The following is a 12,975-nucleotide window of genomic DNA, read 5'->3' as shown; positions in this document are numbered from 1 at the left end:
GCTCCGCCCCTCCCACAGGGCGGGGCGCGGTGTTGCCACTGAGCATCCTCAGCACCATCCAGGACTCGGGGCAGACCGCATCTCGGACAGGGACCCGGAGGACCAACACACCAGGTACAGGTGAGTCTGGAGCTGTGAACCGGTCCCTGTCGGTTCCTTTCTCTGTTTCCGCTTTGATCAGCTGATTTATCAGTTTTTACACTGATCCGGCACAAACTGATTACATCACGGCGTCTACGGACCAATCAAAAGCCTGAGATCCGTCTGCAGCTTCAGACAGAAACGGAACAAAAAAATCATGAGTTTTATCCTGTTTACGAGAGGCCATCACTGCTCATTTCACGAACAGCAGGGGATAAAAAAATCCCCTGATAACAATTAACGGGGTTATTTAGGTTATTTAGAATGTCAGAAACTTCCCGACCCCGAAGCATGATGGGAAAACGTGTTCCTAAGCTGAGTTTGAAACCAGGAGGAAAAACAATCTGATCCTCTGATCGGGTCTGATCAGTCTGACGTTCAGCAGCTCTTTAAACGCTGCAGTGTGATTCGGTGATTAGTGAAGAGCTGTATCCTCACCTGTGTGATCAATAAATCTCCCGGCGATGCTGAGAGCTTTGGTCCTGTAAGTTTCTCATCATTAAAAATCGTTTTTGCGGAGCTGCAGATATGACGGTTTCACTTTGCTGATTAATTGACGGAAAACTCAGTGCTGTGTAACCTTAAAGCAAGGGTCGTCATCTACATTTGGCCAGATGCTCCCAAAAAGTAAAATAAAATTAATATTACATCCTAAGTAATATTATCATTTGATATATCAAATTTTCTTTGAAATGTATGCTATTTTTTAATGATGTGAAAGACTTACATGTTGTGGTAAATGGACTAGTTCTTATATGACGCTTTTCTGCTCTGAGCACTCAGAGTGCGCATACAACACGAATTGGAGCCTTCCAGGTACAGCAGGTGACCTGCTGTACCTCCTGAGCCACAGCACCCCCGTTCTTTGTTATGTTGATTGAAATGAAAACAGCGGAACTGCGCGCAGTTCTCATTATAGATGTAATGAGCACGAGAAACAATAAAATGCTAAATGAGAGCAACGATCTGCTTTTTAGAAGGCATGTTTGTTGTAGTTTTTTAAAATGAATATAGGAACATATGTAGAGTTCAGATGCAAAACCTTATCTGGCTCTTTTGGTAAATTTTAGTGATTTCATTTCACAGACAATGGTGAGGTGCCCTTTTTTCAAAAATGTAAATAAAGAAATTTACCTACTTTTTAATAAATAATAGTTTGTTTTGAGGCGACACAGTAAAATCATCAGTCCGTCCTCTGCCCAGTGTGAATGAAGGCAAAAGGCACAAATATCAGACTGTGATAAAAAAGATTTCTGCATAGATTCACACAGTACAACCGCAATGGCACAAAATGGCAGCACATTTATTTTAACAATAACAGAACAGTAGATACTAGACTGCGGGGTCGGACGCATACGGGGGCTGTGACCCCATGCGGGTGCACGCCGAGCTGCCGGTCCCCCCAAGAACAGGCTATGTAAGAGACCCTCACAAGAAAGGAGATGGAACCGGGGAGTACGCTCGGCAGCTAGTAACGATACTTCCGCAGGTTCACCGACAGAAATCTCGTTACGACTTTTACTTTAGACAAGTATGATTGCAGAACAATTTTTCGACACAAACCAAGGCCAGACTCACCTTCAGCTGAGTTTATAATCGGATTACAAAAGCCGGCTCCTCTGTGCAGTGCAGTGTTGAAAATACTTGAAGTCGCATTGTCCGATCTTGGTTTTAGGGACGTGGAGGCCTTTACGGGCAATGGGAAGTGGCGTTTGGAGGCTTTTGATCACTCAGACTATCAGAGGCCGGCATTTCACAGGTCATAAAGCAACATGATTGATTGGCATATAGTACCTGTGGCAGTTCTATTCGGAGACCGGGTGGAAAGCTTTGGTGGGCCGGATGTGGCCCGTGGGCCGCCTGTTGACATTCCCTGCCTGTTTTATATACACCATGAAGCTCTCAGCATTAAACCACAGCTCACACAGGCCCTCTGATGTCACAGGTTGGAATCTGCTGGCCGCCGCTTCATCCACTAACAGAACCAGCAGTTTCCTCTCAGCACGCCGTGAACCTGTCAGAAAGAATTCAGGTAAAACCCCGCCCTGCTGCAGAAGTTTGGGCCCTAGGCCCTATTTCAGGAACCAGGTTCAACAAACTCTGAGTTTAAACGCAGACTCTGAGTTGATCGACTCTGAGATCGTCACCTCTGAGTTTCATGATCCAGAACAGCTGATCAGAGTTGGTTCAATCAGGTCCACCCTGGTTTAGCTCGTGCCTAATTAAGGAAAGACGGGTAAATAAAGAGCAGCGCCTCCAGGAATAAACGTGTCAGTGTGGAGCATGACGAGTTACTGTAATCAGCTTGGCCCACTCTGTCATCATCACAGAATAAAAGCTTGTTATAAAATATATCATATCTGTTCAAGGTCAGAGGTCAGTCAGGGTTTCATATTTAGTTGAAAACATTCAGAGCAGTTTTCCAAGTCTGTAATGAATAAATGCAAACATGTTATAAGAAGTGTTTCAGCTTTATAAATTTTAAATATTTCAGGACAGTTTTTGAGCTACTTTAATTAACGAATGTGGACTGTGTCAGGAAACATGTCGGCGCTATTCCACAAAGCAGGTTTAGCTAAAAATAAGGGAAACTGTTCCAGGAAGAGTGCTAACTTCAACTCTGAGGCAGTTATCACAGTGACAGTGAACCTAACCTGCCTGCTGGCAGGTTTTATCCAGCAAACTGTGAGTGCGGTGTCTGAAATTCAGAGTATGAATGAATGAATGGTCCAGATCCAGTTCAGGCTCCAGTCATTTCCCAGCTCATCCAGTCCGAATCCGTCCATAATGGATTCCTTTTCCCGGCACGATCTGCATTCTTTATTTAAAATGGCTCATCCACTGAAATATTTAAAACCTATGAAGCTGAGACATTCATTATAACAGGTTTACTGGTAAAACTTTCCATTCATTACAGACTCGGAAAGCTGCTCTGAATGTTTTCATCTAAATATGGAACTATGCCTGACCTCTGACCTTTAACAGTAACTCAGTGAAACATCTGTGCTGTGGCTGTCAGAGAGCTCCCATCTATAAGTGAAGCTGATCTTAGATCAGATTAGAAATGTTTTATCCAGTAATGGCAAAAATAATGAAATTCTCAATTAAAAAATGAATAAACTCATGTTGTATTCCATCAATAGATTCCATTTTCACTGAATAATTATTTTAAAAAATTAAATGGTCATAAACTAACACGCTAACACACAGGTCGGTCAGTTGGTACTGGAGCTCAATCACTCATCCACACAAAGGTTAATATACTCAGAGTTGATTGAACCAACCCTGATCAGCTGTTCTGGAACAGGAAACTCAGAGTTTGTTTTTAAACTCAGAGTTTGTTGAACCTGCTTCCTGGATCAGCGCCCTGATGCTCTGATGTGTTCGGGGTCAAGATGTTTACAGGTGTGTCTGAGCAGATCCGGATGGACCGGGCCCGGGCATCGGGTCTGGGCTCGGTCCAGCAGGCCGCACGCTTCCTGAACCAGGACTTCCAGGCCCTGAAGGAGGAGTGCCTGCAGAACAGAACCCTGTTCGAGGACCCAATGTTCCCCGCAGAACCGGCCTCGCTCGGCTTCAAGGAGCTCGCTCCTTTCACAGCCAAAACCAGAGGGGTGGAGTGGAAGAGACCGACGGTGAGACCCAGAAACATAACACACTTGATGTAAACACCACGAATAACAACAGACACGCAACACTCACAGCTGTCTCTGATTGGCTGCTCTAGGAGCTGACACGGAGTCCTCAGTTCATTGTGAGTGGAGCCACCAGGACGGACATCTGCCAGGGCGCTCTGGGTAAGTCACGTGAGCACTCACATTTTATTGGTTCAGGTGTAAAGTCCCGCTAGAAGCTGCTCAGCAGCAGCGGTGAAAAGCCAGTTACTGGAAAACCAGTTATGGAAAACCAGTTATTGGAAAACCAGTTATTGGAAGCGTGGACTGAATGAATGTTAATATCAGCGGGCCAACTCATGAATTCATGGTAGTCACATCCAGCTGTGGAAGCAGCCAGGATTTAATGCTGCTACAGAGGCTGTGATCTGTAAACACCCTTGTTTTCATTCCCAGAGCTCCCAGCATGCACTATGACAGGCTCAAACTGTTTGGCATGTAGTTAGAGCTTTTCAGGAAATGAGGTGACACAGGAGGACAAAGTCACCTGCAGCTTTCTAAGAATCACAAACTGAGGAACCAGGCAGCAGCAGCAGCAGCCTCAGTCCTCCTCCTCCTCCTCGCTCTTCAGCATCTGATGGTCTGTGTGACTGAACTCTTTAGGCCTCTTTAGGGTAGCTTTGTGTAGGTTCCAGGAACCATCTGACCTCTGTCAGGCTTGTTTGGGTGCTTCTCAATGCAGAGGAGCGCTTCAGAGTATTTGTGGTTGTTCAGCAGCGGTCAGCACAGCCGGGCTGATTAAGCTGTGACTGTGCAGCTGCAGCCATCCTGAGCACTCATGTTAGTTTGCATATCCCTCATGCTTTAAATAAAATTTATTCAGTGCATATATGCACTTTTGCAGTCCATCTTACTGCAGACTCTGCTTCTTTCACATGAATGCACTCATGGTTATATTAATGCTTCATGTGATGGTGTTACAGTAAAATGTAATGAACTAGACTCAGAGTGCAGCAACCAGCGCTCCTCCTCCTCCTCTTCTCTCTCTCCTTTCTCAGAAGGAAAACAGGAAGTAAAACCCCTGAAAACACAACAAGCCGGCACAAACACCAGTGTGTGTATGACTCAACACACTGGTATCTCTGTCTCTCTCTCTCAATCACAAACACACACACAAGCACAGTGAGTCAGCTGGGTGGAGTCCCAGTTCTGGGTGTGTGTTGTTGGGATTGGACAGGAATGATCAGTATGAATCCGCCCACTCCATTCCCCCACACCACCACCACTACCCACCGGTGGGCGGAGCACAGGCTGTTGCTTGCTCCTTTAAACTCCACCTGCTGGAGGCACATTATGTAAAAAGCACGAGTCACACTGAATGATCAATAACAATTAAACAGTAATAATCAATCAATAACAATAACATCATCATTAATGTTGCACTCTTATTGATCAGTAAAAGCAACAATCAATACCCGTCCTCCTGAATATGTTTAAAGCTGTTTGGCTCCCACTGAATGGTGTTTCTGGTATTTTGTCCATCCTCAGTCATAAACAGGAGGTGGACAAAATAGCAGAAACATCTACAGAGCTGCTCAGAGCCCCTTTGAGCTTTTATCTAAAGTCTTTGATTTTACCGCTGGGCACAGTGCTCTTATACTATATACTATACTATATATGTGTGTGTGTGTGTGTGTGTTGCTCCAGCATGTCCATCTGAATGTGTGTTGATATAAACATGGAAGCTAAACAAACTTTCAGAGCATGTGTGGTGAACTGAAATTGTTGTAATATATATTCTAAATTACAGTTGGGGTTATTTCCTGCTCTTATTTTTAATGTCGTCTTCATATTTCTGTGTGCATACAGTACATGAACACACACAGTCTGCATGTAAGGGTGTGTGTGATACGTCTCTTCTCCACTCTTCATCGTGTCCTCATGCAGACTGAAATATGTAAAAGTGAAGAACTCTGATTTAAAGTCAGACAGAAACACACACACACACACACACACACACACACACAGAGGGTGGAGTTTCAAGCAGGAACAGGATGGTTGTATGCAGAGAAGAGAATCTCATATCATTAATAATATAGATTTAATGCATTAAAGTAAAAAATAAAGAAAAAAAAATCACCTTTATTGATCGCTCAGACTACCACTCACTGAGATTGTGGTCAATCACACTGCCCTGAAAGCCCCAGAGGCAGATGCGACACCTGGGCGGTTCTGTGTGGGCGTGATCTGAATTCACCTTAACGTCAAAGGTGAACCAGCTTAGTTTTTTCCTGCTCTTTGTAAACTTGCTCAGTGATTTCAGGTCAGGACTCTGGGTATTTCGGTCTTCATCCAAACCTCCGACAAAGAAGATGAGCAGTAGGTTCATGGGTAGACGAAGCAGAACTCAATGTTACGAGATCCACCTGCAGCACTCTCTGACCTGTATTGATCCTGAACGTCCGGAGGAAACTCCATTAGTCTGAAGCATTAGCAGCTTAATGTGATGTTGTTTGTGTTGTTAGCATTTAGCTTAGCATTAGGGTGTCCCTACAGACCATTAGGATAATGGAGTAAGTCTGCATCACAAACATTTCCCGAACTCACCATCATCATCATCACCATCATCATCACCCACTCAGAGTCGTCCTGATCTGATCTGAGCTCAGCGCTAACTGCAGCTTTAGGGCCTTTTGTCCTGAGATAAAACTGCAGGAACACCAGGTGATGTACAGCAGACTGCCTACAGGGGGCACTGCAGCTCCCCTGAGGTTCGTCCAATCGGACCAAGTTGATAAAACAACCAGAGACCAATGAAAAGAGGCACCAGCTGCAACTGCAGCTTTCTGCCAGGTGAAGCCAGCGAGGCTGTAAGGTGTGCACCTGTCTCACCTGTGCTGTGCTCCTCCAGGTGACTGCTGGCTGCTGGCTGCGATCGGCTCTCTGACGCTGAATGAGCGGCTGCTGCATCGTGTCGTTCCTCACGGTCAGAGCTTCAGCCAGCAATACGCCGGCATCTTCCACTTCCAGGTGAGACTCCATCTGTACACAGGCCATGGCCACCCACCTGTCATATGTGTTCAAGTAGGATGTTGGATGATGTGAGCACACACCTGTCAAAGGTGACTGATTCACAGACTGAAGCTGTTCTTCTTCTGCAGTTCTGGCAGTTTGGGCAGTGGGTGGACGTGGTGATTGACGACCGACTGCCGGTCAAAGATGGCGAGCTGATGTTCGTCCATTCGGCGGAAGGCACTGAGTTCTGGAGCGCCCTGCTGGAGAAAGCTTACGCCAAGTAAGACCTGCCCACCTGCAGTTTGTGGTTTCAGCTTCTTCTCTCAGCCTGGTCCTCACTGATGGTCCTTGTATAGTTTTCAGCATGGACCACGCCCTGCCAGCTTCACCGTGATCCCAGAATGCTGTCTGCGTGTTAATTCTGTTTACTGCATGTTTTTTCTTGTTTTTGAGGTTGAACGGGTCATATGAGGCACTATCCGGCGGCAGCACCACCGAGGGCTTCGAGGACTTTACGGGTGGTGTGTCAGAGATGTATGAGTTGAAGAAGGCTCCCAGAAATCTTCATCGCATCATCAGCAAAGCTCTGGAGAGAGCTCTCTGCTCGGCTGCTCCATAGACGTCAGTCACACCTCAGTCTGCTCACAACACACTCAAACTCTGCACTTCTGATCTCCAGATTCAGATACAAAACACACAAAATGTCCCACAGATTTTTACATGAATCACAGCTGATGTTCGTTTTATGTTACAGGAAATGATGTCTCAGCTTCAGAGAGTATCTGAAGGGATACGTGAAGGGTTTTTAAGTGTAACGATGGATGGTGGTGTTTGTGTGCACTGATAAAAGAACCTTCTGCTCCATCCTCAGATCACCAGTGCCTTCGACATGGAGGCGGTCACCTTTAAGAAGCTGGTCAAAGGTCACGCCTACTCGGTAACAGGCCTCAGACAGGTGAGCTCAGCTACAAATTAGAGAACCTGAAAATTTTTTTACCCAAGAGTAAAGTCAGATCACCTCCATATACAGCTCAGTTCTAATGGTAACCTTCACCTTGGTCCCCTATTTCTTCTCATTAGTTTTTAAGTGCTGGAAGAACTGAGTCAGTGGTCTTAAATCCCACATTTAATGAAGGCAAGACAGTGGACGACCTTTGCCATGAAAGGGCCAACATCAGAAACTGAAAACAGTTTAAATTAAAGGAATACATTTTGTGAAAAAGTTCAAATAAATTCAAAGTTTGATTGAATTGTTTTTGCGCAGGGTTTAGATTTCCTTGTTTGGTTTTCAAACTCATAAAATCTTTTCCTCCACATGTCCAGCATTTGAGTTGGATCTCGGATGTTTGTCTTCCCATAGGTGGAGTACCGCCGCCGACAGGAGCTTCTGATCCGGATCCGGAACCCCTGGGGTCAGGTGGAGTGGACTGGAGCCTGGAGCGATAAGTGAGTGCTGCAGTTTGTCAGACCTCAAACCAGCAGGAGGAGTGAAACTGCGGAAAGTTTAACGTGTGTCTGTGTTTCAGCTCCTCGGAGTGGAACGCCATCGACTCGGCAGAGAAGGACGAGATGCTGTGTAAGATGGAGGACGGGGAGTTCTGGTAGGTTTGCTCTGTGACGATGACTCTGATGACTTTAAAGGATGAAGATGTTAAAACAATTGTGGGTGTGTCAGGATGTCGTTCCAGGAGTTCCTGCGTCAGTTCTCTCGGCTGGAGATATGCAATCTGACTCCAGACGCTCTCAGTCAGGACACCACCAGCTTCTGGACCACTGCTGTGTATGAGGGCAGCTGGAGGAGAGGAAGCACCGCCGGGGGCTGCAGGAACCACCCCAGTGAGAAAAGGGGGCAGATACACTTATTTAATACCAACACTGTGCTGGTGCTTGATCTAGAACTAGTTCTGCACATTTCCATTAAAAAAAAAAAACATGCTTGGAATAAAGTCAAAACCTGTGATGTCAGTGACTGTGGGAGGGGCTACTGTGAAAATTTTACCAGTGATTGGCAGATGAAGCTCAGCTTCTGTCAGTAATCCCACATCATGATACATATATATTATAATTGGTTCTCAAACCTGTTTTAATTTGGGCTGGTTCTCTGAGGCAGGGTTGATTCAGTACCTTAGTTTTTTCTATATTTTTAACATTTGGAGGCCAAATTTTTGAATTCCTCAAACCAGTCTGACTCAAATGACTACGCTGCTCCATTTATTGATTACTGATGATCAGGTAATATATGGATGAGCTTCAGGGGGTTATTGAAACTTATAAGATGGAAATTCACATCATAAGCTTCTAAAGTGAAAACAGTAGAGTACCCAGGATACCGCCCTGTGGAACACTTCACAGTCAGGAACATGTGATACCTGTGTACACCTTTTGAGTTATAACTACATATCCCATGATGCCCTCCTCCAGACACCTTCTGGATCAACCCTCAGTATAAAATCTCCCTGCTGGAAGAGGACGATGACCCTGAGGACGAAGAGAAAGCCTGCAGCTTCCTGGTGGCACTGATGCAGAAAGATCGCCGCCGCTACCGCCGCCAGGGCCAGGACATGCACACCATTGGCTTCGCCATCTATGAGGTCAGAGGTCATAAAGGTCTGATGCTGTTAAGATTTAAACACACTGTTATTCTGCTGTTTGGTGACGTTTCCTCTGTTTGTTTTCATTTGCAGATACCTGAGCAGGTGAGTTTCAAACACTTTATTTTTAACTTTTTTAAATTAATAACTAACAGCGGTAGCGGCCATCTGTCCATCTGTCCACCAGTCCCAAGGCTGTCCTAGCGTTCACATGAAGAAGGACTTCTTCCTGCGTCAATCCTCTTGCGCTCGCTCTGACACCTTCATCAACCTGCGAGAGGTGAGCTCCAGGTTCCGCCTGCCACCCGGCGAATACCTGATTGTCCCGTCAACCTTTGAACCCTCAAAGGAAGCGGACTTCGTCCTGAGAGTGTTCACCGAGAAACAGTCTGAGTCTCAGTGAGTCCATCACAATCCATTTGGACACCTTACTTTTCAAATAAAAGCCTTCTCAGTGACAGTGTGTGACTCTCTGCAGGGAGATGGACGACGGCGTGGTGGCAAACTTTGGCGAAGAGGTTAAAAAAAAGTCCTTTTTAGGTTGCATATTGGATGTTTTATGGCTTTGTGTTGTTGACCTTTGACTTCCTGTTCTTCTTCTCTGCAGGAGGAAGTGTCAGAGAGGACCATTGATGACTCCTTCAGGTCTATGTTCGCTCAGCTGTCTGGAGAAGTGAGTTCATTTATCAAACTGTTCTCTGCTGTTAACAAGCTGAACCAGTTAGAATGTTTACTTCTTGTTTCCTCCCTTCAGGACATGGAGATCTCAGTGCGGGAGCTCAGGACCATCCTCAACAGAGTCGTGGCCAAACGTAAGTCTTCCTCACCTATTTCTGCCAGATGAGCACATTTCTGAAGGTTAAAACACAAAACCTGGATGTCCCGTCTCACTTCCTGTCTACACTTTAAGATGCCACAGCTTAAAGGAACAATGCACCCCAAAATGAAATTCACCTTTCCTCTGATCTGCAGTGCAGATTGTCCATCAGGATCAGTTTGGAGATGTAGTGATTTTGGTCTGCTCTTCAGTATAGTGGAACTAATGGTGCTCACCTTGTGGAGCTCGAACAGCCAATTAAATGAAATATAAAGCAGTGATGTCATGACCTGGTTACTCAGAAACATCCACCAACCTCATTGTGGGCACTTTTGTGTCAGAACTATTTTCTTTCAGCAGTCTGCTAATTGTATCACTGCTCTGAAGGAAGGGCCTGCTGTCCTGTGATGGTGCCCCGCCCCCTCAGCTGAGCTTTTACTGTTGGTGAGCTGCGCGCCTCTTTTAGTCAGTGGATGTAGACAGTTAAAAGAAAATAGTTCTTACATTGAAATGAGGTTGGTAGTTGTTTCTGAGGAACCGGGTCATGATTTCTGCAGATCCTACTTTTAAATGTGGTTTGACTCATGAGATTACATAATCAGCTGATGCAGAACAGCTGATCGATCAGATGGAAGCGAGTGATCCTCCTTCTGATTGGTCGCAGAGCTGTATTTTGGTTCTGACCTGGTTTCTGTTCTGGCCCTGTTTGCAGACAAAGACCTGCAGACTGACGGCTTCAGCATGGAGTCCTGCAGGGCCATGGTCAACCTCATGGATGTATCCTTGCTGTGATGAACGCTGCCCGGCAGGTAGGACAGGTAAAGAGTGATGACCAGTGACTGTTGGCCTTGACTCCATCTCAGAAAGATGGCAGTGCTCGCCTCGGGCTGGTGGAGTTTCAGATTCTCTGGAACAAGGTCAGGAAGTGGCTGGTGAGTCTGAGTGAACACCTGAAGCTTGCAGGTCAAAGGTAACAGGTTAATTTCAAAACTAAATACTTCATCCAATATGAGCAGAATCAGTTCATCTTTTTCCTTCCAGTCTGATTGTTCTAAAAACGACTCTTGTTGGTGCTGGTTGATCAGTTGGTTGATGAGGTCCACGTTTCTCTTTTGTGGGTTTTAAACATCTTTTCAAAAAAGTGGCCCTCAGAGCATCCGACTGCTCACTCTCTGAGCCGCTGATCAGATGAGTTGTGTGAGCTCTGTGATGTGATGAGTTTGGTTTCATGTTTTCAGGGAGTCTTCAGAGAGTTCGATCTGGATAAATCCGGCTGCATGAACTCATACGAGATGCGGCTGGCACTGGAAAATGGCGGTAATTTGTCCAGAGTGTTGCATCATTTCTGAGCGTGCTCTGTTGGGTTAAACTGACTTGAGATCTGTTCTGTCCTCAGGTTTCAAACTGAACAACAAGCCTGCATCAGATGCTGGTGGCCCGATACGCCGACAACGAGATCATTGACTTTGACACTTCACCTGCTGCGTCATCAAACTGGAGGCCATGTTCCGTAGGTTCAGCATGCCAAGAACTCCTAAAAGACATGTTTTGATGTTTGATGATGTCCTGAAGTGTTCTGTGTCTGTCTGTCAGGAACCTTCCAGCACCTGGACAAAGACGGGACGGGAACCGTGGAGGTGAACATCATCGAGGTAAACCATCACATCACTCTCTGAGCTCCATAAAAGTTCCAGAAATGTGTCAGAAAATGTTCAGGAAGAAATAGAGGCTGCATAGAGTACTCAGATACCCCATTTCAGCTAGAAACTCTGTTTGGAGTCCAGGTGGAGCAGGCGAGGCCTGGAGTGAGAAAAGAAGGGTTATCACGAGCTGGGACTCACACTGGAAAGGCAGAATGAATCCCGGCAGCCCCGGGTGTTCGTTAGAGCTGAGTAATGATGCTGCTGTCACGGCCCGATCTGAACACACCCTGAAAAGGGCTTCTTCCTGTTGCTGTCTTTCACAATAAAAGCCCTCAGCATCTACTGCAGAGGGAAAATGCCGCTGAATAAAATGATGGTAGCTTTTAGAAGCAGACCGCAGGACAAACACGTTTGCTTTGGTTTCATGAAATATTCTTCGTAAATACAGTGTTTCTGTTTTGTGAAGAGTAAAGGATAATGGCACCAGTCAAATACAGGTTTATTTTTTATTTCATAATCCATGAAACTCCTGCACGAATCACACAAACTGAATCTCTTAATTATGAATGATTGTCGTTTATAAAGTTCAAATGAAACATCATTAAACTTTCCAGAAGTCATGTTAATCATTTTATCTCCCAAAGATTCGCATGAAGTGACTGATTCTGTGCTGACTGCTGCTGTGTGTGTGTGTGTGTGTGTGTTGTTCTCTCCTCGTGGCTCTGTCTGTGCATGTGCGGCTGAATCACCTGAACGTCAGAGCGCCCCGTCCAGGGAGAACATACCACCACAGCTCTACCACTCTGCAATCTACAATGCTGCAGCGCAGCTACTACTACTACTTCCACTTCTATAATACTGCAGTACTGCTACAGTAAAGCTGCAGCAGATCTTTGAAACATGAGAGCAGCAGAAACATATTACTCCAAATATTCAGCGGCCTACCCACATATTTATATACTGCATGAACATACACACAGGTATTGTGCTTCACCTGTGCAGGTAATTAACAGATTAACCAGAGTCTGGAATCATATAATCCTCAATCATGGCAGCTGTTCCAGATGTTTGAAAAGCTTTTATGAACTTGTCTCCTGGAAACATTTCAAGTGCTAATAACAGTTCTGATGTTTCACTCAACACCTTCATCTGGA

The 12,975-nt window shown here is 45.5% G+C and overlaps 1 protein-coding gene across 1 annotated transcript; it reads left to right on the top strand.

Moving 5' to 3' along the window:
- On the top strand, positions 1-12,969 carry LOC115783011 (calpain-1 catalytic subunit-like). The gene is given in 26 exon segments (XM_030733593.1): positions 1-120; positions 2,087-2,173; positions 3,537-3,776; positions 3,869-3,938; positions 6,667-6,785; positions 6,917-7,050; positions 7,224-7,360; positions 7,363-7,391; positions 7,642-7,725; positions 8,131-8,216; positions 8,297-8,371; positions 8,446-8,606; positions 9,192-9,361; positions 9,455-9,466; positions 9,549-9,760; positions 9,840-9,879; positions 9,969-10,034; positions 10,116-10,173; positions 10,891-10,955; positions 11,042-11,110; positions 11,417-11,495; positions 11,575-11,594; positions 11,596-11,647; positions 11,650-11,688; positions 11,772-11,829; positions 12,538-12,969. Coding segments are annotated over 24 exon segments (2,103 nt in total). The 5' UTR covers positions 1-120; positions 2,087-2,173; the 3' UTR covers positions 12,566-12,969.
- Positions 12,970-12,975: the final 6 nt, after the last annotated feature.

Source organism: Archocentrus centrarchus, chromosome 1 (genome assembly GCF_007364275.1).
Source record: "Archocentrus centrarchus isolate MPI-CPG fArcCen1 chromosome 1, fArcCen1, whole genome shotgun sequence".
NCBI classification, from domain to species: Eukaryota; Metazoa; Chordata; class Actinopteri; order Cichliformes; family Cichlidae; genus Archocentrus; species Archocentrus centrarchus.
The sequence above is the reverse complement of the archived record's forward strand: the minus strand, read 5'-3'. Positions and strand labels throughout refer to the sequence as shown.